Consider the following 23,682-nt stretch of genomic DNA (forward strand, 5'->3'; position numbering starts at 1 on the left):
AGAGAGGTCCAGCGGCAGCCACATGCTGTTGCCAACCCCCGACTAGTGGCGTCTGGAGCGCAGATGAGCCTGTAAAAGAAGCGGTCGGGTGGGCGTTGGGGCGGGCAAACGCCCAAGGCCGACACCAGTTGTGACGTGGAAATCTGTCAGATGCTGGACCACCAAAGTTGTCGAAAATCCGGGCACCGCGCTCGAATATACTTGACACATTACGAATACATGTCGCACCGGCGCACGGCAGCTTGTGCTTCGAGTTCCCTGGCCGTTGCTGTCAGTTCTCCGCTGTGCGCCCAGAACGACCTTTTTTTTTTTTTTTTTCGCTAGCCGGACAAGACACCACCAGAACTGTCTAGGTTCAACAACGCTTGCCACTGTGCTCCCTGGGACACAAGCATGGTGAGTTGTGGGTTGCGACGCCGGGCGTAATACCGGCGCAGCGCCCCAGGAGGCTGAGCATCATCCATCATCGTTGGGCACTGATATGTCTGTTGTAATTTTCGTGGCGCCCACCATGCATTGCATTGTTCAGAAACGGGACGCCTGCCCAAGGTGACACTGCTAATTGCTAGCAAGCAATGGCATGCCATGCGCATAAATACCTACTGTGGTGGTAAGGAAAATACCACAAGGATTTCTACGAACTATCAATTGATCAGGGGTAAACCATTTATCCGGGACTCCCATCGGCGATCGCACATACATTGGAGTACGTACTGACCACTAAGTAAAGTACCTATTCAAGTTCCTTCGCGCGCGGACTCTGTTTCTAAGGAGTAGTGAGGTGAGACTAAAGTAAGTTATATAACTTAAGCAAATATGAGGCATTATTACAGAGTAGACTAATACGCCTAATGCCTACTAACTATTTAGCATTACAGACCCCTTAACTATTGAGCTAAAAGAGTACGTAATAGACAAGCTGCCCTAAGCTTGCTCCTAAGTATTCTGTACTTTACATACCACACAAGCGTGCAATACATACAGTTCCAACGCATGCGACGACTTTAGAATGCGAGTCGAGTCGTCTTCTCGTCTGGCGTGTCTAACTTGAATCCATCAATTCTGCTCACGTCCTTGGCATCTACTCCATGGCTCGAGCCAAGTTGCTACATCCTTGCAAAACACGCCAAAACCCCAAGGGCACGCATTCTCGTACTGGGACGTCGCCACCTGCCCGTCAACTTGGCACCCACGGCGAGCGGCTTCGACAAAGGCCTATTCGACCTCGCATCGGCGTGGAATGAAAAGGCTCCCGTGGAGAGGCGCGTGAAGAGGCGAGGAGAGGGCTCACTGGTAGTCGTGTAAACTTGGGATTGCCACGGCTCTTGCCAGGCTGGCGGCAGACCACAACAGCGTCAGAATCATAGATAGACATTGCGCGGCCGGCGTGATGCAGCCATGCCTCGGCGTCTTCAACAAACACGCAGCCTGGCACACAGACACCTACTGCACAATCCTCACCGTCCTGCCCACCTCGCCCCTCTCGACCTGCGCAACTCTGGCCGTCACCCTGCCCCAAATTCGGTCCGCCACCTCCTCCACGCTGCCGGCCGCATCGACAACCACCAGGTCTTCCTCCTCCTGCCGCCATTGCGCGCCCTCCAACCCCCCCAGGCCAGCCAGCATCTCTTGTCCCTGGACGTCCTTGCCGCCCATGCTGAGGCTCCAAAACAGCTCCCTTACCCGTCGCTGCATCTCCGCCTTTTCGTAGAGCTCTCCGCCCCAGCCTCCGCGCGACTCGGCCGTCTCCTCGTCCAGGTCCAAGAACAGAACCAGATCCGGACGGGGCAGGCCGCGCTCCGCCGCGCGCGCCCACGACAGCGGCAGCGAAGGGTTCAGCTTGGCAGCCGAGTAGACGATGCCGGAGTGGTAGAAGCGGTCTGAAATGACGGTCGTGCCGGCCGCGAGGAGGCCCTTGATCTTGTCCCTGCTCCATCCACGTCAGGTGCCACGTCACAGGGCATCGTAGTAGTCAGGCTGACAATGGCGGCGGGACTTTCAACACATGGATGGACTCACGCTGCCTCCCAGCGATTCGCACTAAACAGCAAGTGAATGGCATGGTCCTCCATCTGCACATCGCTCTTCAAATACGCATCAATCATCTGTCCAATCGGCGTGGTCCTGTCTACGGGCGACAAGTCAGCACACGAGCTCGTCAAGCTCTCCTTGGCCTCAAGCAGACGACAAACACATGGCCCAAATCGACCCGACCTGGGGGGGCAAAGGGAAAAAAGAGAAAAAAGGGAAAAGAAAAAAAAACAGAGACACGGGGGGAGAGAGAGGGAGAGACGCAGAGAGCGAGCGCGCGCGCACCGGGAAACCTCACAGCCCTGACCCTGCTCCCCTGCTCGACGAAGCGCTGCTCCAGAAGCTTCACCTGCGTCGTCTTGCCGCTGCGGTCCAGGCCCTCCAGGACGATGAAGGCGCCTCGTTTCCCGCTTGCCGGCGTGTTCGAGGCCGTGGCCGCGGCGGCGAGGTCGTTTATAGAGGCCATTTTGGGCGGCGGCTATTGAGCTGCGAGCCGTCGACGGTAGCGCGTGAGCGTTGATGACGATGGCGGGATATTGTACTGATGATGAATGGACGGACGCAGGTTTGGAGGCGTCGAGGTGGGGGTCGGAAGTTAATTGCTTAGTGTGAAGCAATTTTTTGCTAAGTGCGTAGGATCCCTACTACGCTCTAATTTAAGGCTAGCAGGTCTACTGCTATACTTTGTAGTGTATTCTTAGTGTAAATATATAGTAGTAAATTACATTAAATTAAATATAAAGATAGTTTAAAGGCTACTTTACCTTTATCTTATTTTTACCTATAATAAATAATTATAATATAGAAGAAGTATCTAGTCTAAATAAAGTACTAAGATAAGAGAACTATATTTCAAGAAAGTTTCGTCTTTTACTTATACCTACTAGAAGAGCTTTTATTAATTTAGAAGTAGTAAAGGCTTTAGAGCTATTAAGCTTATAACCTATTAGAACTATATATTAATCTATAATGTAGAATATAAGGTATAAGTTATAATAGTATTTATTCTAGGCTATACTTGCGCTAATATATACCCTACCTACTAATCCAGCTAAAGTGACTGTGATTGGCTGTGGAAATCGAACATGTGTCTATGGTCAGCCCTCACCATACTATTGATAAACCCTCCATCCCCGAGAGCCAGGGAACCAGAGTTCTGGGGCGTGGATCCGTGTGGGGAGAGACCAATCAGGGACTGGGCATAAGAGCTCAGCTGGGTGGATTCTCGCTGCTCCAGCAGCAGCCCGGGGCCGCAGGCCCCAACACCAGCGCCCGAGGTCGGCTCAAGCCCGGTTCCATCATGCCAGCCTTGTCTCCTCCCGGCCTTAATGGTTTCGGCCGCGACTGTCTGCACTTTTGGTCCTCCAACAAGACAAATCTCTCCTCATCATTCACTCCGAGTCCATCTCCTTTGTCTCGACGCCCACAACGACGCAATGGCTTCAATTGTCTGCTCTTTGCGCGCCGTCGCTCGGCCCGCGGTCATGCGCCTTGCTCCCCGCGCGGCCGGCCGCTCCTTTACAACTTCTCGCTTGGGTAGGTGCCGAAACTGCTAGACGGAGAGTGGTGAAACGAGGAAGAAGACGACGGTTGCCAGGACAAGGATGGCGATCATGAGGCGGAAGCCATGGTTTTCACCGCGTTGTCAATCCGTCAACTGAGCACTGACCAACTTTTTTTCCACTGACGATGCCACGCACGCAGCGCTCGCCAAGAAATTCACCAAGGACCACGAATGGGTCGACCTCTCCGCCGACCGCAAATCCGCCACGATTGGCATCTCCCAGTACGCATCCGAGCAGCTCGGCGACGTCGTCTACGTCGAGCTCCCCGAGACGACGGGCGACTTTGTCGAGGCCGGTGACGCTATTGGCGCCGTCGAGTCCGTCAAGTCAGCCAGCGACATCAACGCCCCCATCAAGTGCAAGGTCGTCAAGGGCAATGCGCTACTGGAGGAGAAGCCGTCCACAATCAACCAGGTCCCCGAGGACGACAGCAACGGCGGCGGCTGGATTGTCCAGGTTGAGGTGGACGAGCAGGGCGCCAAGGAGTTTGACGAGCTGATGGATGCCGAGGCCTACAAGGCTTTCACATCCGAGTAAACGTACCATTGTGCCGCCGACATGAGCTGCAGTGCGTACATGGTATAAGGGAGGCATATATAGACGAGTCATGGGCCTTTTTTTTTTCTCTTCACATTTGGCAGTTCAACCTAGCACAGCAAGGGTCAAGAGATATTTGACAAGCGTGGACAATCATGGGACAAACAATTGTCGTTGCATCCCGTGCTGTGTATCGTACAATCCACCCGATGCCGCCTGATGATCGAGCACGCTAGCATCCATCACTGGCAAGGCACTCGTGTACGGCATGCAAGACGGCCAGACCGGGAGCCAATCTGTCTGGCAAAGTCCCTTTTCTATTCGTTTGGACTTTGTTTGCCATCCCACAAACCCCCTTCACCTTGTCACGCCCTCACTTCCCCTGGGGACGCGCCTTGTTGATGGCATCTAGAATCTTGTCGGCCCCCCTGCTCACCAGGTCCCTGGCCACTCTCTTGCCCAGCTCCGTCGCCTCCTCCTCGGACGTGACGGTCTCCAAAACGTCGGCGTCGACGCCTTCCTTGCCATTGACGGAAACGACCGTCGCTCTGAAGCGCAACTTGCCATCCACCCACTTGGTCTCGGCGCCAATGGGCACACTGCACCCGCCCTCGAGCTCCCTCATCAGACTCCTTTCGGCCACGCACGCCAGCATGGTGTCCCTGTGCTCAATCTCCGCGAGCGCCCGCAACACCTCGTCGTCCCCCGCGCGGCATTCCACCCCCAGCGCGCCCTGTCCGACGGCGTGCAATATCCCGCCATTGTCCACGTCCAGGTACTGCGATATGCGGCCGCCCAGGCCCATGCGCAGCAGCCCGGCGGCCGCCAGCACAATCGCGCTCAGCTCGGGGTCGTCGTCGAGCTTCCTGAGCCTCGTCTGGATGTTGCCCCGCACGTCCTTGAACCTGAGCGCCGGGTAGCGCCGGGCCAGCTGGGCGATGCGGCGGATGCTGCTGGTGCCGATGACGCTGCCGTCGGGCAGATCGGCGAGGGTCTTGAGGCGCCCCGTGTCGGCGAGGGCGGTTTTGAGCACGAGCACGTCGCGCGGGTCCTCGCGCTTGGTGACGGCGCCGAGGGCGCAGTCGGGCGGCAGGGTGGTGGGCATGTCCTTGAGCGAGTGGACGACCATGTCGACCTCGTGGGCCGCGAGCTTCTCCTCGAGCTGGGTCGTCCAGAGGCCCTTGCCGCCAAAGTTGTACAGGGCCGTGTTCTGGTCGCGGTCGCCCGTGGTGGTGGTGCCGAGGATGGGGAAGGACGACGACGGGAAGATGGACTGCAGCGAGGCAACGACGAGCTCGGCTTGGGCCATGGCCAGAGGCGACTTGCGCGTGCCGACGGTCATGGTAGGCGGCGCCATGGTGGTGGTCGGCCTTGCTTGGGGTGTCTTGTCGCAAGTTTGCGTTCTCTGCGACCTGCGGTTGACTTCTTGGCCGACCTTTTTTGCCGGAGCCGAGATGCCAACGGGTTTCAATCAATGTTTGTGCTCGGTCCAGAGTCGCATTGATGGAGGGGTAGCTGCCCGCTGCCAGCGTCCGGGTACGTACCTTGACCAGTACCGTACCGGTGGGGCTGCGCTGCCGAATCCAGGTTAACGTTACATCGTTGGCCGAGATCGGCAAACCGTTCAACGTCGACTGGTCCTTCATCAACACACGAATCTCTGCAACTTCATTTGATTCATAGAATTGGCTGGCCGAAGCTGGTCTACTGGGCGCAAACTTACGATGCTGCTGATGTGCAAGTCCAGACTCCCGCGAGCACCTTCACCAAGACGCCATCGAGACCGACGACGCCCTCGAGGCGTGCTGCGCATCCAACTTGAACCTTTCGTGGCCCAATCGCCGCATCTTCATCGACAGCGTGTATTGTAAGAATGCATACCTATTCTCTTTCCAGTTTACAAACACCGCCTCACCCTGCTCATTCCGCCGCCATGCATGTGGTCCAATATTTCCTCTTGTCCGGGACGCACCACCCGCCGACTGCAAACCTGATTGTCCGCCAACTCCTACATGTGGAACAGCAAAGTCTTGCATCAAACAAGTCCGCACGACTCTGCAAACAAAACAGTCAAGAATGTAATACAGAGCCACCAGGTGCAAGCACGCATGTTATATATGTCTGCACCCGGCCTCGACGAGCCGCAGCCAACCTTGTTCCCTCCATCCCACCGCGCGGACTCTCTAAACTCCTCCACCCCAGCCAACCCCCCATTATTTCCTCTCCAACATGAAGTCTCTTCCTTTCGTTTTGATGCTCTGCCTTGCTGCCGCCGAATCCCCCCATATCACAGATACGTCCATCGCGCCCAACTCGTCCACCACGCCGGCGCCACCGACACCGTCTGGAGGACCCATCTGCGAATGCGGCTTTACATACTGCGCATCAGTCCTCATTGCTATGAGTGCGTCTCTCCTCTCTCCCTGAAAAGCACATTGTTCCGTCATCTTCCCTGTTAACGCATTGGAATAGAGAAGCCCTGGACCACCAAGCAGCTCGCGGAGGCGTACTGCGCCACCCCAAACGCCGTGTGCAACAACGGAAAGCCAAACACTAGTGTCAACTCGGCGCTGTATATCTGTCTGTGCGATGACCCCGGACAGAAGCTCGGCACGCACCTGGACTTGCTGTGCGACTGTGACAAGTGCTTGGTTGTTGGCCCGGATTTCAGAGGGAGGTGCGAAACGCCGTGCCATTCTGGGCAGTGCAAGATCTGAGCGGATGTGAGTATTGCGTCAGCTTGATCGGGAGATCAGAACAATGGCGTCCAGTGTCGTGTTGCTTCTGCGTATCAACGGGACCGGTGTGGGAGGTCAGGGTCGAGGGGAGAAATAATGTTACCAGCCGACTGGCTGGAGGGGCACTACGAAAACCCTATTCCTGTCAAAGGCTATCAATTTTTTTTTATTTTCTTCTTCGGGCTCAATTTACTTTTAATAGGCACGGAACGGGGGTTGCCCCCCTCTACCATACACAGTTGAGCCGGGAGAGGACTGCACTTCTGGTCTGTAGGGTAGCAGGGCATGCGTGGAATTGGATCCAAGTTTTGGATGAAGCCATGATTCTTCAACATGCTCTGAAGTATGTGATGGGTGGTCTACTCGCACATTCTGTCAGCCAGTGAAGGCAGTGGATTATGGGTAGCTGCGTAGTTGTTACGCCTCATCATACATCATACTGCCGCATCGTACTGTCCACAGCCAGGCGCTGATTCATATACTTGAACGACTGAGCTTTTCAGTAGTGTGATTTTCTACTACGTACAGGGCCCTCTTGAGGCAAGGCAACTAATCCCAAGTTGCAGACGGCGGCTTGGTGGATCAAGTTCCGTTAACTTTTGCCCATGAGCGCAAAGCCAGTCTGCAGTGCCAACAGGTTGACTGAGGCCTGACGAGTCTTGGCAACGAGACGGTTGCTGAGAAATACTCGACAATGAGGGTGTCAGACAGGCCGACGATTCGATTTGAGTGTTGCACATATCCGCCGCATTGTGTGGAATCAATCGCTTACATGTCCAGTGGAGCGAGTTGCGTTGTATCACGCCTGCGGTGGTTGTCATCATGGTTATCTAAATGAGCAATGTGGCTGCGACGAACTCATCGAGACCATCCAAATACGGAAGTTGCCAACAAAGCGACAGAGAAAACACTGGCGCTAACTACGCCATGACACGTCTGTCAAGCACCGCGTGTCGGCGTCAGCTGAGGAGGAGAAGTCGTTCTCCGCCCGGAGCCGAGATCGTGGGCCGACGTAGCGGGGCATCCATCGCGGGCGCATCGGTGTGCTGGGCGGTGTCGAGTGGCTTTTTTTGAGGCTGGATGCATGGAAGACACGACGAAAAGGCACAATGGCGTACGACTCGGAGGCGGAGGCGGAGTGGTGGTGGTGTTGCTTGAGCTGCAAGTACGGAGTACTTAGGCTGCCGGGTCTTAGGTAAGTGTAGGTACTTAAGTAGGTACGTAACGTTGGGTAAGGTAAAGCGGCGGTTGACACCAACCTTGACGCGCTTGAATGCATGCATGCAACTTTGTCCACGAACAGCGCGTGATATAGTTACGTACGGCTCGGCCGGCTTGCTGAGCTGCTGAGGTTTGACGGACACGCAACTTTCCGTCCACAAGACACAAGACCGATGACGCCGCTCCAGCGCACCCAAGCCCGAGTGCTGGGGTAATTGACTGCAAGTACTTAGGTACCTACCAAGAACTTGAGTAGGTACCCAAAGACCTCGTACTCGGGTAATCGTGCCCGCCCCACTTTATGTGGTTCGGCTAGCAAAAGCCCTCACCACCAAAGTACCGGGCGCGTGCTGCTTTCCAAGCTTGACCCAGTACGGAGTACTTTCCCTAGCCTCCAGTTCAAGGCCGCCTTCCCCTCCTCCATACCGACCTACTTAGGCAAGTAGCTTTCCATCCCTCGACCTTACTTAAGTGGCTAGTCGCAGTTAAAATCCAGCATACTTACCATTGTCCCTCAGTCGACAGTAGGGCTTGGCTTCTGTTGCTGTTTGCAAGGCGCCCAACATTTGATTTCTGTCTCGAGTCCCCTTCATATTCAACTCGGCTATGCTTGGCTGGTGCGTGTACAAGCTCGGCTTTGCCCTCGTGACCCTTCTTTCTTCACCGGCTATCGACGACCGTACCGTGTGATACTCGGACGCCTAGTTCCTCGAGAATCGACCCCTGCGCGACGCGATTCCATGAATAGCGCGGCTAGATGACTGCTCTGTCATGATGGCGTCGAACGTGCTCCGCCCGCTCTCGTCTGAGCTTTCCTCCGCCGCCCTAACCGCTACTCGTCTTGCGCGACGTCGCCTCGGGCCGAAAGGTTGCATCTGTCTACTGCGTCCCTCCCATTCTCTCCTTTCTATGATACTGTTGCTCCAATCGCGGAATGAAAACCTCAGTGACAACAACTGACTAATTGGGCCGATTTCGGAGGTGTAGATGTACTTTCATTGTCTTGCGCTCGTCGCCTCGGATACAGTACTCTTGGGCAAACCGAGCAGCGGGCTCTCGTTCCTTCCGTGACTCGCAAGTGCCTGGCTTTGGTTCGCCATGCTTCTGTCGCGACGACAATAGTGCCAGAGGCTGGAGAGCACCAGCATTCTCCAGAGGCGCTACCTCCGACGATACCCTACAGTCGCCTCACCGTCGGTGTGCCAAGGGAGATCTACCCCGGTGAACGCCGTGTTGCTCTCACGCCAGCCAATGCCGCACTCTTGCTCAAAAAGGGCTTCGGAAAGATCATTGTCGAGCGTGGCGCTGGCTCGCAAGCCGAATTTCTCGACGAGGCCTATGAAAAGGCGGGTGCTAACTTGGCTGACGGTCCACAGGCCGTGTGGTCTGCATCCGATGTTGTCCTCAAGGTTCGCAGTCCGTCCGCGGATGAAGTAAACTATATCAAGGAGAAGCAAACCGTCATTTCTTTCCTGCAACCCGCTCAGAACCAGAGTCTCGTTCGAAAGATTGCAGACCGCAAGGCAACGGTCTTTGCCATGGACATGATACCCCGAATTTCTCGTGCGCAAGTATTCGACGCCCTGAGCAGCATGGCAAACATTGCTGGTTACAAGGCCGTTTTGGAGGCCTCCAATATCTTTGGACGATTCTTGACTGGCCAAGTTACCGCCGCCGGCAAGATCCCTCCCTGTAAGGTCTTGGTTATCGGTGCCGGTGTCGCTGGTTTGAGCGCTATTGCTACAGCTCGACGAATGGGCGCCGTTGTTCGTGGATTTGACACCAGACCCGCCGCCAGGGAACAGGTGCAGTCTCTTGGCGCAGAATTTATCGAAGTCGATATTCAAGAAGATGGCTCTGGAGCCGGAGGTTATGCCAAGGAAATGAGCAGGGAGTTCATTGAAGCTGAAATGAGGCTTTTCAAGGACCAGGCCAAAGAGGTCGACATCATTATTACCACCGCCCTTATTCCCGGCAAGCCCGCTCCAAAGCTTATCAGAACTGACATGCTGGATGTCATGAAACCTGGTAGCGTCGTTGTTGATCTTGCCGCCGAGGCCGGCGGTAACTGTGAAGCTACCAAAGAGGGCGAGCTGGCGATGTATAAAGACGTCAAAATTATCGGTGAGTTAGCTGCGAAGTGTCATCTGTCGCCGCCTGTCCTCATACTAACATAGATGCAGGATATACCGATCTGCCTTCACGCCTGCCGACCCAGTCTTCGACCCTTTACTCGAATAACATCACCAAGTTTCTGCTTTCAATGGCCCCCAAGGACAAAGAATTCGGAATCGACCTCTCTGATGAAGTTGTCCGCGGCTCAATTGTTACCCAGAATGGCAAGATTCTGCCCCCCGCTCCTCGGCCTGCTCCGCCCCCGGCCGCTGCAAAGCCTGCAGCTGAGCCTGAGATTGAGGTTCGAGAGCTCACCCCTTGGCAGAAGAAGACGAGGGAGGTTGGAGCTGTTACCGCAGGTATGGGAAGCGTGCTCGCCTTGGGCAAGTTTACTGGTCCGCTCTTCATGTCCAATGCCTTCACATTTGGTCTGGCTAGTTTGATTGGTTATCGTGTCGTTTGGGGGGTTGCTCCCGCACTGCATTCTCCTCTCATGAGCGTTACAAATGCTATTTCTGGCATGGTTGGTGTTGGTGGTCTTTTCATCTTGGGAGGTGGTTATGTTCCTGAGACGATTCCTCAAGTATTTGGTGCCCTGAGCGTTTTGCTTGCCTTTGTCAACGTCGGTGGTGGTTTCGTAATCACTAAACGAATGCTGGATATGTTTAAACGTACGTCTTTCCGGGCTGGGAACTCGTCGGCACTAAATTGTTAACGTGCATCAGGACCGACCGACCCCCCTGAGTACCCCTGGCTATACGCAGCGCCTGCGGTTCTTTTCGGAGGGGGGTTCATTGCTGCTGCTTCCACCGGCACCGCTGGACTTGTCCAAGCCGGATATCTCATTAGCTCTGTTCTTTGCATTGGATCGATCTCTGGTCTTGCTTCTCAGGCCACCGCCCGCATGGGCAACATGCTTGGTATTCTTGGTGTCGGGTCCGGTGTTCTGGCGAGCCTGCTTGCTGTAGGATTTTCACCCGAGGTTCTGACTCAATTTGGAGCCCTTGCCGCCGTTGGCGCATCGGCTGGTAGGTGCTTTGGTGTCGTTACCCTAGCTCATACACTAACGGATCACAGGAATGCTCATAGGCAAGAGAATCACGCCCACAGACCTTCCGCAGACGGTTGCTGCACTTCACTCTGTGGTTGGTTTGGCTGCAGTCTTGACCAGCGTTGGTAGCGTTATGGCTGATGTTGCGGATATTTCGACCTTGCATATGGTTACTGCATATGTCGGCGTCCTCATCGGTGTGCTACGGATATTCATGACTATTCTCTTCGGAGTTGTTGGCTAACGCGCTGTAGGTGGCATTACTTTCACCGGGTCCCTCGTCGCGTTCATGAAGCTGGCGGGTAGGATGTCATCCAAACCTACGATCCTTCCTGGCCGACATGTGATTAACGGGGGACTGCTCGCCACAAACATGGCTACCATGGGTGCCTTCATCACCATGGCCCCGGGGAGCCCAATGATTGCCGCTGGTGCGCTTGCTGCAAACACGGCACTGAGTTTCGTCAAGGGTTACACGACTACTGCCGCGATTGGCGGCGCCGACATGCGTATGTGTGCGGACAACCCTTCGTCTGATGAAACATGCTAATCAGGTCCAGCCGTCGTCATTACTGTGCTAAATGCCTACAGTGGATTCGCCCTCGTAGCCGAAGGCTTTATGCTGGACAATCCGCTTCTCACCAGCGTTGGAGCGCTGATTGGCGTGTCCGGCTCAATTTTGTCGTACATTATGTGCGTGGCCATGAATCGATCTCTCACGAATGTCTTGTTTGGCGGGCTGTCGACACCGACAGCCGTGCAGGAATATAAACCCCAAGGAGAAGTTACGCAAACAAACGTCGATGAGCTGGCCGATGCCCTACTGAATTCAGAATCGGTAATTCTAGTTGTTGGCTATGGTATGGCCGTGGCAAAAGCCCAGTACGCAATCTCATCAATCGTGTCTCGTTTGCGATCCAAGGGCGTCACTGTGCGGTTTGCTATTCATCCCGTGGCAGGCCGGATGCCTGGTCAATGCAACGTTTTGCTTGCCGAAGCCAGCGTCCCGTACGACATTGTGCTGGAAATGGACGAAATCAATGATGACTTCCCCGACACCGACTTGACTGTCGTCATTGGTGCCAACGACACTGTAAACCCGATTGCCATGGAAAAGGGGAGTGCGATCGAGGGTATGCCGGTGCTGCATGCGTGGAAGAGCAAGCAAGTTGTGGTGATGAAGAGAGGCATGGCAAGTGGCTATGGTAGGTAATCACCGTCGAAAATGTCGAATTAGGCTGACAGATGCAGCTGATGTTCCTAATCCCATGTTTTACATGCCAAACACGAAGATGTTGTTTGGTGACGCCAGGAACACCTGCGAAGGTACGTTTGGTTGAGCCGAAATATACGTTTGCAGTCTGTTAACCTCGTGCAGCAATAAAGACAGCGATCGAGGCGAAGATGTAAAACACGCTTGTTGGACGTATTTTTTCGGCATACTTTGGGGTTTTAACAAGAGCAGTAGATGAGCTAGATGTCTAGAACCCGTCAGGATGTTGGACGCATTACATGTTGAGCGTACGTTTTTTTGAATAGTCACGCCCTGGCGAACATGTTATACCGAAATGGAAGTGGCGCCTTGAGCTTTTATGCATAGAATAGGGTGTTTGTGAACGCTTCCTCTTGTCGTCTCGTCGAATGTCGGATCGGCTCGTGATTCGCAGCTTGGATTACGACAATTTAAATGTTTTGTTGATGAAGTGATAATCATGGTGAAGACAATGCCTGGATTTCTTAACTCGCAACCTATTTCTACAGTCCACACACATCTCCCGTCTCTCGAACTGATCTACGTCCTCTGGACAGCAACGGGCTCCCACGCTGAGATCTTGGGCTTGGTCCTGTCCGCAATGATCAGCACCCGACGCGACGCCCTGACAGCGCATGAAGCCATTCCTAGTGCACGGGTTACTTACGTGCTGTACGTCTTGAACGCGCCCCTAGTCTGAGTATAATTCGGAATAGGATGCGGCTTCTCAAACTTCCTCAAGCCTGTAGCCATCAGCTTATCCTCGGTCGGTGGCTTGTCCACAGCGTACGAAATCCAGGCGTGCCAGCCGGGATCAATCTGGGCGGCGTCGTAGTCGTGCTTGGCATATTCGACCCAGCGCGTACGGAGAGGCAACTCCTCCATGTTTTCGAAGAACTTGTTACCGGCGCGGTCGGTGCCGACAAGTCGACCGTACTTGGTGTCGCCTGCACACAAATGAGCTCGTTGGTCCGGTTCCGGATGCCACGCGGAGGGTGACGGCGTTCATACCGATATACTGTCGGGAGGGAAACGAGCTTAGCAGGCCTGTTTCATTTCTGTCGATCGAGCTTCGGAGCGGACAAGACGTACCAGCATTTGGCGGAAGTAATCCTAGACAAGTCAGCGCCTGCGTGGAGAGTGAAGGGCGACAAGACGGACCTTGATGCCAACCTTGCGCAGGTTGCTCAGCGTGCGGGGAAGGGTCGACATGTCGGTGGCTGACGATTCACCTCGCCGATGAATGAGACTCATGGAGATCTTGACGTGAGGTTGGAGGGCCGAATTGTTAGGATGGGCCGGGGAAACATCGGGTAGATGGGCCCATCCAATGGGGATGATTGATATACACGACACCAAACTTGCGCCTGGGACGAGAACCGCGAACAGATGCAAAATTGCTCCGTGAGACTGGATCATCCTGGTGGGAATGTTTGCACGTGCCTGCACCAAGTGCCTGGCCCGGCCGCGCACTGGTGCGCCACGGTCAAAGGCGTACTCGGTACGGATGCATCGCCGGTCGTTTGGCAGCGCGCCCTCAGGAGGTGGTGGTGCGGCGGCGGCGGCGGCGGGGGGGAATGGCCTCAATATCGGAATACTGGGGCCGCTCGTGAGCGAGTTGGATCGTATGGCGCCGAGTTTTGACATGAGAGGAGAGGACATCCGCGTCATGCGAACGCCTGCCGAGTTCTACGAAACCTTGAAGGTATGTATGCCTGGCAGCACGGGGAGGAATCGCCCGTGCAGGCAAGGCAGCCAAGCTGGACGGCCGGTCGTGGAAACTAAATTCACGCAGGGCCGCATACTCGGCGCCAAACGACGAATCTTCCTCTCGACTCTCTACATCGGCAGGACGGAGAAGGAGCTCATCGGGACGCTGCGGGACGCGCTCTCGCGCAACCCAGACCTGAAGCTGAGCATACTGACCGACGCGCTGCGCGGCACGAGAGAGGCGCCCGACTCGTCCTGCGCGTCGCTGCTGGCACCGCTCGTTGCGGACTTCGGCGCAGACAGAGTCGAGATCCGCATGTACCACACGCCCAACTTGACGGGCTTGCGGAAGAAGTACATCCCGAGGAGGATCAACGAGGGCTGGGGCCTGCAGCACATGAAGCTCTACGGCGTCGACGACGCCATCATCATGTCCGGGTGCGTGCGCGACCCTCGGACGGGCAGCCGAGCAGGGAGCTGAGCTGACCTTGGCAGGGCGAACCTCTCAACCGACTACTTCACCAACCGGCAGGACAGGTACCACCTCTTCTCGTCCACCGAGGTCACGGAGCACTTCTGGCGCATCCACAGCGCAGTCGCGTCGTTTAGTTTCCTGGTCGAGCCGTCGCGCGGGGACGCCGGGTTCACGCTCTCCTGGCCGGGGACGAACTCCGCGCCGTGCCCCCTCGAGGATCCGCAGTCCTTCATCAAGAGCTCGACGCAAACGCTGAGGGCTCTGGTTGCCCCCCCGGCGGGCAAGGCGCCCCGCGCCGACGCCAGCAACACCAGGGTGTACGCGCTGGGGCAGTTCTCCCAGGTCATGAGGCCGGACGCGTCCACCGAGCTGCCCGTCGTGGCGCACATCCTCAAAAAGCTCGCCCTGCCCGAGTACCGCGGCTCGTCGTGGACCTTTACCGCCGGCTACTTCAACCCGGCGCCGTCGCTGACCAAGCTCCTCATCGGCACGGCGTCGACCAACAACACCGTCATCACGGCCGCGCCTGAAGCAAACGGCTTCTACGGGTCGAGGGGGGTCTCGGGCCTCCTCCCCGACGCGTACGTCCTCCTCGCGCGCCGCTTCCTCGACAGCGTCAGCCGGCACCGTCGCGACGGCGACATTGCCCTCAGGGAGTGGCGGCTGGGAACGGCGGGCAGCCCCGGCGGGTGGACATACCACGCCAAGGGCCTCTGGGTGACGATGCCCGGGGAGACGTCTCCGTCCGTGAGCATCATCGGGAGCTCCAACTACACGAGGCGCAGCTACTCGCATGACTTGGAGGTTGGCGCGCTGGTGGTGACGCGGGACGAAGCGCTCAAGAGGCAGTTGGGCCACGAGCAGAGCTGGTTGCAGGAGCATTCCAGGAGGGTGACGAGGGACGACTTTGCCAGAAACGAGAGGAGGGTCGGCCTGCAGGTGAGGATTGCCATGTGGATCGTTTCACTGGTGGGTGGTGCATTATAGGGCCGTGCTGCACGCGTAGACGGACTCGATACCCGGGATAGAGCGCTTTGTATATTTCACACTGATCTGTATTGAGAATCAAGACTGGAGGAATGGACCCCTGCATGGCATAGACAGCCCGGGTGCGAGGGCGGGGGTCAGATTTTGTGCTGATATCTGCTTGTTTTTTTTGTCTTTTTCTTTGATGCAAAATATACATGTATAATTCTACAGCCACCCGCACCCGCCCCGTCTCCCAGACTTTACAACACAACCTCGCCGGTGGGCGGGGCGCTCTTGGCCAGCCCGACGACGCTGATGCGCGAGACCAGGTCGCTCTGATGCCTCGCAATCATCTCCTTCAAGACGCGCCTCTCCATGATGACCTTGCCCGTCTCCAGCAGGTCCTTGACGTCCACGCTGGCCATGTCGAGCGCCCGCCCCTCCCACGGGACCTGCTCCATGGCCTCGTACAGCCTCTGCCTCGGATCGCCGGTGATGAAGAGTGTCCGCCCGTCCGCCCGTCCCAGACCCAGCGCGTCGAGGACGCCCGTCATGTATTTGCGCAGGTATGCCTCCCGCAGGCCGTCCCTCATGTACTTGTCGGCGAGCATTTCAAAGTCCGCCGGCAGAGAGAGCTCCATTCCGTCCTCGCAGATGATCAGCTCGCCCCGCCTGTACCTGTAGCTGAGAGCTGTTCGCCACGCCTTGTCGTAGACTTTGCGGTTGAGCTTGGTCCCGAAGTCGCGGGGCTTGGGGCCGAAGGTCTTGCCGCCGCCGCGGAGGACGGGGCTTTGCTTGGTGCCCAGACGGGCGCGGCCGGAGCCCTTTTGGGGCCGCACTTTGCGGTGGGAGCCGTGGACTTCGTAGCGCGTCTTGCTCGAGGCGGTGCCCTGGCGCGTGTTGTCGCCTTCGAAGGTGATGGCGTGGTGGAGGATGTCGCGCCGGAGGGGCAGGTAGAGGTGCTGGACGGACCATTGCTCGAGGGAGGTTGGTTCGAGCGACGGGAAGCCATGGATTGTGACGGGGACGGTCGAGACTGGGAACAGTTCCCGTTAGCTTGCGTGGACGGGGGCCGGTCGGGGTTGGTTACCTGGGTTCCAGGACTGGACGAGGGACTGTGTGCTCGCGGATCGAGCCGGGCCTCGGAGGGGTGCTTCGGTGGCCATTGATCTCGAGATGGACTTGCCGGGGGAGACGCGCTGCGATAAGACGTGAGTATGCCGGCTTTCCCCCCCCAATGTCATTGATGATAAACTCACGTTGGCGGACACTCGCAGTGCGGCCATGGCCTCCACTAGGCATCCTAATCCTAGCGGCGTCCTGGGAGCCATCGTCGGTTTTGTGCCGCGGCACAGAGAAGCCCAGCCGTACGTGATCGCAGGAGCTGATGGCGCAGGCTTGCGCTGTTGAGCCGGCGAACTCGCGGTGCAGGTTTGCCTGCTCAGAAGTCAAAATCATGACCCGCTTGTTCGGCTCGGGCACGACGGCTTATTCCGCGCCGACACCCGGACGTTTATGTGGGTCCGTCGCCTGCCAATTGTCAAGTCGTCGACTTTTCCTCCTTGATCGAGTACGAAAATCCGGCATTGACAGCCACGTCCTTCGCACAACCGTCGAGCCAGACGTACAAAATGTCGCGGTGTCAGGCTGTCGCGCGGCCACTGGCAAAGCATCTGCGGCAGTCATGCGGCATTCGGTCGTTCACCGCGGGTGCCACCCGAGCCGCTGAGGTTCAGGAGCAAGCTGCGGCCGCGTCCGAGGAGCCCGGCTTCTCGGATCTCGACCCCGAGACCGTCCTCCCCGAACACGAAGCCCAGCTGATAAAGGCTGGGAAGATGCCAATTGGCTCGAGGAGACGACGAGTAGCCATGCGCACGACACAGAATGTCCCGTTCGAGCAGCTACCGTACCAGGCGTTCCAGGAAGCCCGCAAGATTCTGGCGGCCGATCGCGTGGACAAGCTGGCCAAGATCAAGGCGGAGCTGGAAAAGATTGCAACGCTGGAGGCCAAGGACGCTGCCGAGGTTCACGGTGGGCAGAGGATGAAGGATACCAGACTGGCGAGTCTGAGGAGGGAGGTTGAGCGGCTGAAACTCTTGGCGGACGCCAACGATCCTTTGGTCAAGAAGCGCTTTGAGGACGGCTTGGGTGAGTTTGGAGACCGTCTCGAGCACCGACTCTGTCCCACTGCATCGGTCGGGATTTCTGACTGTTCACGAACGCAGGTGACATGAACAAGCCCATCTACCGCGCCCTCGCCGAGAAGAAATGGCGCTCGTACGGTCATCGCCTCATCACGCAGCGAATCAAGCAGTTCAACATTGTGCCCGACCTTCTGCCCAAGCTGGAGCCCACTGCCGATGTTCAGCTTTACTTTCGCCGATCCAAGATTGCCCCTGGCGACGTCGTAGACAGCCAGGTGAGCGAGAAGGCGCCCCGCCTGCGCGTGCAGGTCTTCAACAAGGGCGAGCGCCTCGTCACCGTTGCCGTCGTGGACTCCGACGTGCCGGATATCGAAGGCGACACCTTCACCAAGCGGTGCCACTACCTGGCGGCCAACATCCCCATCAGCCCTACCGAAACCTCTCTTCCGCTGAGCAGGATCGTCGCCGAGGACCAGCTGGCTGTCCCCTGGATGCCCGCCTTTTCCCAGAAAGGCGCGCCCTATCACCGACTGGGCATCTACCTGCTTGAGCAGCGCGCCGGCGACAAGGTTGATGTGGCCAAGCTGAAGGAGCTGTACGCTGCACGCGACGGCTTCTCCCTCAAGTCGATGCGGGACAAGTTTGGGCTTGTGCCGTTTGGCTTCACCATGTTCCGATCTGTCTGGGATGACAACACGGCTGCCGTCATGAGCCGCCACGATATCCCGGGCGCCGATGTTGAACTGCGGCCCACGCGTGTGCACAGCTTGAAGCCGCCGGTCAAGCCTCGCGGTTGGGAGGCCAAGCGACAGGGCCCCAAGTACCGCCACCTGTGGAAATATACCAAGCGCATCAAGGGTGTTTCCAATGCCAAGGGTTGGATCAAGAGGAGGTGATTTGGCGCGTGTGGGCTTGGCTGAAGCTTTGTACTATACTGATATGCGTGGGCACCGAAACGACGGAGCAATCTCATGTAGAACAATCTCACTTGGTGCAAGCACATCTTTACTGTTGCGCCGATGATGGAGTAGCATAGTCCAATTGCTGATAACTTGTCAATGTCTATGGGTGCCATGGCGTCATCAGTACGAGGGTGGCAAGTCTTCAGAATGCGCAACGCAACGTGAACCTCCTCCCATGCTCAACGTGTCTCTGATCTGGCTGACCCTACGTGAGATGCGAGCCTTTAATCTCCCACAAGCTATGTCTTAAAAGCTCTGCCCTGGAGCAGTGAGCGAGAACAAGAGTCACCACCACAGACTGGACGCGGAAAAGCCCAGTTAGTCAGTCTTGCGGAGAAGATGCCGGCATTGAGCACGCTCTGCAACGAAGCCCATGGTTCAGCATACGGCGCGCCCATTCGACTTGACGGAAGCAATATACGTGCCGAGGTGAATATACAGGGCGAGGAAAAGCGCGGTACGCGTTGAATGGCGCTCGTGCTAGTGCTGCTGAGTTCCATGCCTTCGCCCAGCCTTGATGTTGGCGTCTTTCCTGCTTTTGCAGTTGCACAACAGCATCCTTTGCTTTTCCATGGACTGATTGCGTAGTCGATTGCTCCTTTGGCGGCTGCAATTTCATCATGAATGTCTCTCTGTCTGGCTGCCCAACTGGATCCAAGTCCGCGTACCCATGATTGTTTTCGTCATGGCACATTTTCCGACGCCAGGAGCTTTTGCTGGCATGGTTTGTGAAGCGAAGCCGCCGTTGCAACGGCTTGCGGATTTTCACCGACACCACCGCACTCTACCCGTGAAGCCGAGCCGAGATGATGTGCCTCTATCGTCCAAAGTAGATTGGACGCAATGAAAGTAGGTGTCTGCTTCGTAGAGGTAAAAGTCGTCAAGAGTATTTCCATAGAATTGCTCAGCTTTAGCAAAAGTCTTATATTCATGTGAGTACCCGTCATTAACTATACTACTGCATTGCTTGATGACGGCAGTGAGTTGTTTTTAGAGGGCAGAGACGGTGTATTGATGCTTGCAGTTCCAGGGGATATTATCCACGTCGGCTTCTATGGCCTGGATGGTGTCGTAAGCTTGGTCGTTCAATCGTCCCATCTCACGTCGATGAACCCGGGGAAGGGGGTTTCCAAAGGCAGTGGCCCCTTTATTTTCTGGAACTCTTGGAGGTCCAGGGCCCAGTCCGAGGTGCCGGCAAAGTGGAAGCTGTTGTAAACCTTTTTGCGGCGGTACTTGGTATCCTTGTCCATGTAAGCTACCCATTCGACGTCGTTGTAGACAAGAATGTTGGAGTCGGATGCGTCTACCCACTGTTTGACGTTGGCGGTGGATAGATTGATAATGTCCTTGATTTCGGCGTCTGCAATGTAACCACTGGTGTTTGTGCACATTCCGGCCCTGGCATCCGAGTGCGTGGAGGATCCGGTAAATTTGCAGCCCGGCCCATCACACCCAGCCTGAGCCATGCGGAATGATCTCCCGTAACTAGTGATGCCTACGGCTACCTTGTTGGAGGGAGCGCCGGCCTTGGTAATCATGGACAGGGACAAGAGAGTTTCCGTGAGATTCACATGAGATCGAAGACAGTTGCCCTCGGGACAGCCGGAGCTCGCCCACTTGTTGTTATAATCCCACTGGCCGTGAAGGTCGTACGTCATGTAGACGATATAGTCCAAGGACTTGGCCATTAGCTCAATGGGGAAGGCCTTGAGGTACCAGTAGGACGCAGGCGCAGCAAACGAGACGGACTTGCCGCTGCCAAGCGCCGACTTGGCCATGGAGAGAAACTCGTAGTAGTTAAGGCCTTCCTGGGGATCGCCGGAAGGAGGAACTCCAGGAGTATCAGGGGCCTGCACAGTGTTAGTCGTTTTTCTCTTGTCCGGCCCTCGAGTTATTCGGGACGTACACCAGGATATTCCCAATCCAAATCAAAACCATCCAGGCCATGGCCGTTTACAAACTTAACCACATTGTCCCGAAACGTATTCCTATTGGCCGGCTTTACTGCCTCGCGAATGATGCGAAATGTGCCCGCATTAGTGCTAAAGTCCCAGCCTCCAAAGGATATGATTTTCTTCACACCAGTGAGTTTCTTGAAGCGCTCAAATTCATCAGGGACGCCGCCAATGTCAGGTTTGAAGTCGTACGTGATGTTAGCAAAGGCAAAGTGAATATGCGTATATGCCTTGGTGTCAATCTTATCGGCGCGCAGGTGAAGACAGTGGCGGTTGGCATTCCAAGAGCCAAAGTAGCCAATGCGAAGGGTCTCTTTGGGAGGGCCGGATTGAATAATGTCGCTACCACAGTTTTGGATACCTGATGATCACTTCGTCAGTATCCCATGGCTGTATCCAGGCTTGCAGTCAACTTACAGCCGTTTGTTCCCGGCTTTGCAGTCCCCGGAGCACCAGTTTCCGAGTTTGTTGCTACACAAAAGTCCTTTGAAAGGAGAGGCCATCAGATCAGCATTCTACTCATTTCGCCATGTCATCGGAGACGCTGCACTCACAGAACTAATGCCACACTGGCCCCAGATGTTGCAGCAAACCTTCAGGGGACAGGGATTCAGATCCGTAAGATTCTTGCCGCCTGAAGGCTTCTTCGTCCCAGGCACCGTCGGTCCGCAAACAGCATTCGACACGGACGCCGGCATTGGCGGTCTTCCTTCACTCAAGCAGATGTTCATCCCCGACCAGAGCATTTTGCACCCGTTCCAGCCCCAGGTATTCTTATTAAATGACTCCAACTTGTCCACCGTCAGAATGTTCGCCGCCGCGATGGAAAACAGCTATCATCGTCATGGACATTGTACGCATGGCAAGAGCCGTCTGGCTCGGCCTTGGGTGTAAAGTCGGGGAGGGTGCCACGGCTGCAGCAGACATGCTGTCCCGGGATGAGAGCGGCACAGAAGTTATCGCCCGCGTTGATCGTCGTGAAGTCTGCAGCGGAAATACCGCATTTTGCTGCGAGCGCGGCGCAAGAGTCGCCAGCAACGACGCGTTTCGTGGTGCAGGCGCCGTCGCTGTTTGACGGGGGTGGACTTCGTCGAGGGAGACCGCGGACGCGTGTTCTATTCGAGCTCGTCACGGCCGTAGGAACTTGCAGAGTGAAATCCGCCCATTTCTCGGTGCTGCCCACGTCAGGGGCACACGCACCGTTGTTCCACGCCTTGACCGTACGCTGGATGAAGGAGACGTCGTAGGAAAGGCTGACGGCGATGCCGATGGAAAAATCAGCGCCGCGGTCTTTGCTCCCACAGAGCTGGAAGACGGTCTTGTCCGAAAGGCCCTTCTTTTCAGCAACGGAAACGAATTCGTCTAGGACGTGTTCCGCCACGCCCTGCGAGAGGACCTGCGATCCGGCATATAGACCGACGAGGGTTCTGCCGGAGGACCCGAAGCTGACTGTGTTGCTGGCACACGTGCTCATCTTGGACCTGATGTGTTGTGAAATTTGACTACCGGCAATAGCGGCATCTCGAGAAGCATCCGATGAACTAGACGGGCCTACCCGTCCCAATTCGACGGTGGCATTGATTTTTGACGGGTAGACGACGGAACACCCTGCTGTAGATGGACTTGCCCTCTTGGTTGCTGGGGCAGAACCATAGTCTGCCACGCACGCTCTAAACATTCCCTTTGTATGTTTACTATCCAGCTGCTGGTCTACTGCAAAGCTAAAGACCAACGTCTCACTGCACTGCTGCAGCTCAGCCACCTCCGAATAGAGATACCACTTTTTGGGATCCGAGCCAGATTCCGTGCAGGGCGGAGGACATTTTCTCTCTGCAGAGGCGGGAGTCCGGTCGTTGGCAGCGGTCCATTCCTCGAGGTACGCATCCACAGCTGCTTGGGAATCAAGCCCGGGGTGAGGGACGCTGTCATAGGGAACTAGGCTGACACTACTGGGCAGGGCGTCGTAGGGATTAGCGCTGACCTGGGCAAAGAGTGGTGCAGCAGAAACCGCGAGAGCTCTTGTGAGGAGTTTCATCCTGGCTCGGGATGAGAATTAGTTGTTGAAGCAGTAGTCCACGGTGTCTTAGTGTGCGTTTGAAGGATGGCAAATGAATGGGTGGTACCTGATTCTCTCTCCAGAAAACTTGGATACGACAGAGGATTGTCAGATGCCAACTGCTTTGAGAATAAGTCCAGTGATAAGAGAAGAAAAGATGTCGAGGATCATATAGACGAGAAGATGCCTGCGTGTGCAACCTGAGCAGATGAATTAGGCACCAAAGGATTGATTTCTCGTGCCCTTATGCCTTGATGCCTGGGCCTGCGTGCGGCCTATGAGGACATCGTGATAGCTGCAACCTCTGTGCATTGCAGCTAGTCATGTGGTTGAAGTTTGACCGCAAGTGCCGTGTAACAGTCAGCATCAGGCGCAAGGCACCGGCTTCACCACTCGGGGGCGATTCGTGGGGGGAAATATCTTCCACACTCCCTCAGTAGACCGCACATGAACTGAGGGCCAAAAAATAGTTGGTTAGACCTGTGTACGTGCAAGCTTAAGCGAGTTGATGGGCTGTATATCATATTCAGTTCTTGGTGAGTTTGATTAACCGTCAACACGAGGCAGGTTGGCAAGTAGGTCGCGAGCCTTGTATCAATTCGTGAAGCCAATACTTTCCAATTTTGTGCAGTAATTTTGCTGTGTTCAGCCAACAATAATAATCCGAGCTCTGCGGGAAATACTGATCAGCCGTTACCCAAGCTCTTGGAGCTGTAATCCCTCTTAACCATGGCCCCGTGTCCATGGCATATGTAACCACCTCAAGTCTTGAGATGTCCGGATATTCTTTACAAATGAGGATCAAGTCTGGACATGCCAACTATGTAGCCCCTAAATTATTTCGTTAAAGGCCGTAGTGTAACCCCAGTTTTGTTGTAGTATGCATGGGGACTCGCAAGTG

The 23,682-nt window shown here is 55.9% G+C and overlaps 10 protein-coding genes across 10 annotated transcripts; 5 read left to right on the plus strand and 5 right to left on the minus strand.

Moving 5' to 3' along the window:
* Positions 1-1,443: 1,443 nt before the first annotated feature.
* MAM_03523 (Thymidylate kinase) lies at positions 1,444-2,497 on the minus strand (the record flags this gene model as incomplete). Its single annotated transcript, XM_040822322.1, has 3 exons — positions 1,444-1,927; positions 2,020-2,128; positions 2,317-2,497. 3 exons carry the CDS (start codon positions 2,495-2,497, stop codon positions 1,444-1,446), a joined length of 774 nt encoding a protein of 257 aa, XP_040679465.1.
* A 970-nt stretch (positions 2,498-3,467) lies between these two features.
* MAM_03524 (Glycine cleavage H-protein) lies at positions 3,468-4,133 on the plus strand (the record flags this gene model as incomplete). Its single annotated transcript, XM_040822323.1, has 2 exons — positions 3,468-3,567; positions 3,736-4,133. 2 exons carry the CDS (start codon positions 3,468-3,470, stop codon positions 4,131-4,133), a joined length of 498 nt encoding a protein of 165 aa, XP_040679466.1.
* A 373-nt stretch (positions 4,134-4,506) lies between these two features.
* Positions 4,507-5,490, minus strand: MAM_03525 (porphobilinogen deaminase; the record flags this gene model as incomplete). Its single annotated transcript, XM_040822324.1, has 1 exon — positions 4,507-5,490. One exon carries the CDS (start codon positions 5,488-5,490, stop codon positions 4,507-4,509), a length of 984 nt encoding a protein of 327 aa, XP_040679467.1.
* An 872-nt stretch (positions 5,491-6,362) lies between these two features.
* On the plus strand, positions 6,363-6,850 carry MAM_03526 (uncharacterized protein; the record flags this gene model as incomplete). The annotated part of the gene is made up of 2 exons (XM_040822325.1): positions 6,363-6,537; positions 6,606-6,850. 2 exons carry the CDS (start codon positions 6,363-6,365, stop codon positions 6,848-6,850), a joined length of 420 nt encoding a protein of 139 aa, XP_040679468.1.
* Positions 6,851-8,866: 2,016 nt separating this feature from the next.
* Positions 8,867-12,668, plus strand: MAM_03527 (NAD(P) transhydrogenase precursor; the record flags this gene model as incomplete). Its single annotated transcript, XM_040822326.1, has 9 exons — positions 8,867-8,960; positions 9,074-10,216; positions 10,276-10,878; positions 10,933-11,235; positions 11,285-11,455; positions 11,513-11,767; positions 11,819-12,463; positions 12,510-12,584; positions 12,637-12,668. The coding sequence occupies 9 exons, from the start codon at positions 8,867-8,869 to the stop codon at positions 12,666-12,668; spliced, it is 3,321 nt and encodes a 1,106-aa protein (XP_040679469.1).
* A 382-nt stretch (positions 12,669-13,050) lies between these two features.
* Positions 13,051-13,722, minus strand: MAM_03528 (NADH:ubiquinone oxidoreductase, 17.2kDa subunit; the record flags this gene model as incomplete). The annotated part of the gene is made up of 5 exons (XM_040822327.1): positions 13,051-13,102; positions 13,178-13,457; positions 13,522-13,528; positions 13,603-13,623; positions 13,672-13,722. The coding sequence occupies 5 exons, from the start codon at positions 13,720-13,722 to the stop codon at positions 13,051-13,053; spliced, it is 411 nt and encodes a 136-aa protein (XP_040679470.1).
* Positions 13,723-14,017: 295 nt separating this feature from the next.
* Positions 14,018-15,682, plus strand: MAM_03529 (CDP-diacylglycerol-glycerol-3-phosphate 3-phosphatidyltransferase; the record flags this gene model as incomplete). Its single annotated transcript, XM_040822328.1, has 3 exons — positions 14,018-14,215; positions 14,306-14,658; positions 14,716-15,682. 3 exons carry the CDS (start codon positions 14,018-14,020, stop codon positions 15,680-15,682), a joined length of 1,518 nt encoding a protein of 505 aa, XP_040679471.1.
* A 242-nt stretch (positions 15,683-15,924) lies between these two features.
* MAM_03530 (60S ribosomal protein L4) lies at positions 15,925-16,995 on the minus strand (the record flags this gene model as incomplete). Its single annotated transcript, XM_040822329.1, has 3 exons — positions 15,925-16,700; positions 16,755-16,863; positions 16,924-16,995. 3 exons carry the CDS (start codon positions 16,993-16,995, stop codon positions 15,925-15,927), a joined length of 957 nt encoding a protein of 318 aa, XP_040679472.1.
* A 300-nt stretch (positions 16,996-17,295) lies between these two features.
* On the plus strand, positions 17,296-18,704 carry MAM_03531 (Phosphatidylethanolamine-binding protein PEBP; the record flags this gene model as incomplete). Its single annotated transcript, XM_040822330.1, has 2 exons — positions 17,296-17,812; positions 17,890-18,704. 2 exons carry the CDS (start codon positions 17,296-17,298, stop codon positions 18,702-18,704), a joined length of 1,332 nt encoding a protein of 443 aa, XP_040679473.1.
* Positions 18,705-19,760: 1,056 nt separating this feature from the next.
* Positions 19,761-22,760, minus strand: MAM_03532 (Glycoside hydrolase, subgroup, catalytic core; the record flags this gene model as incomplete). Its single annotated transcript, XM_040822331.1, has 6 exons — positions 19,761-19,829; positions 19,874-20,620; positions 20,677-21,086; positions 21,143-21,209; positions 21,280-21,430; positions 21,583-22,760. 6 exons carry the CDS (start codon positions 22,758-22,760, stop codon positions 19,761-19,763), a joined length of 2,622 nt encoding a protein of 873 aa, XP_040679474.1.
* Between the last annotated feature and the right edge of the window lie 922 nt (positions 22,761-23,682).

The sequence above is a fragment of the Metarhizium album genome (genome assembly GCF_000804445.1).
Source record: "Metarhizium album ARSEF 1941 chromosome Unknown scaffold_7, whole genome shotgun sequence".
Classification (NCBI taxonomy): Eukaryota; Fungi; Ascomycota; class Sordariomycetes; order Hypocreales; family Clavicipitaceae; genus Metarhizium; species Metarhizium album.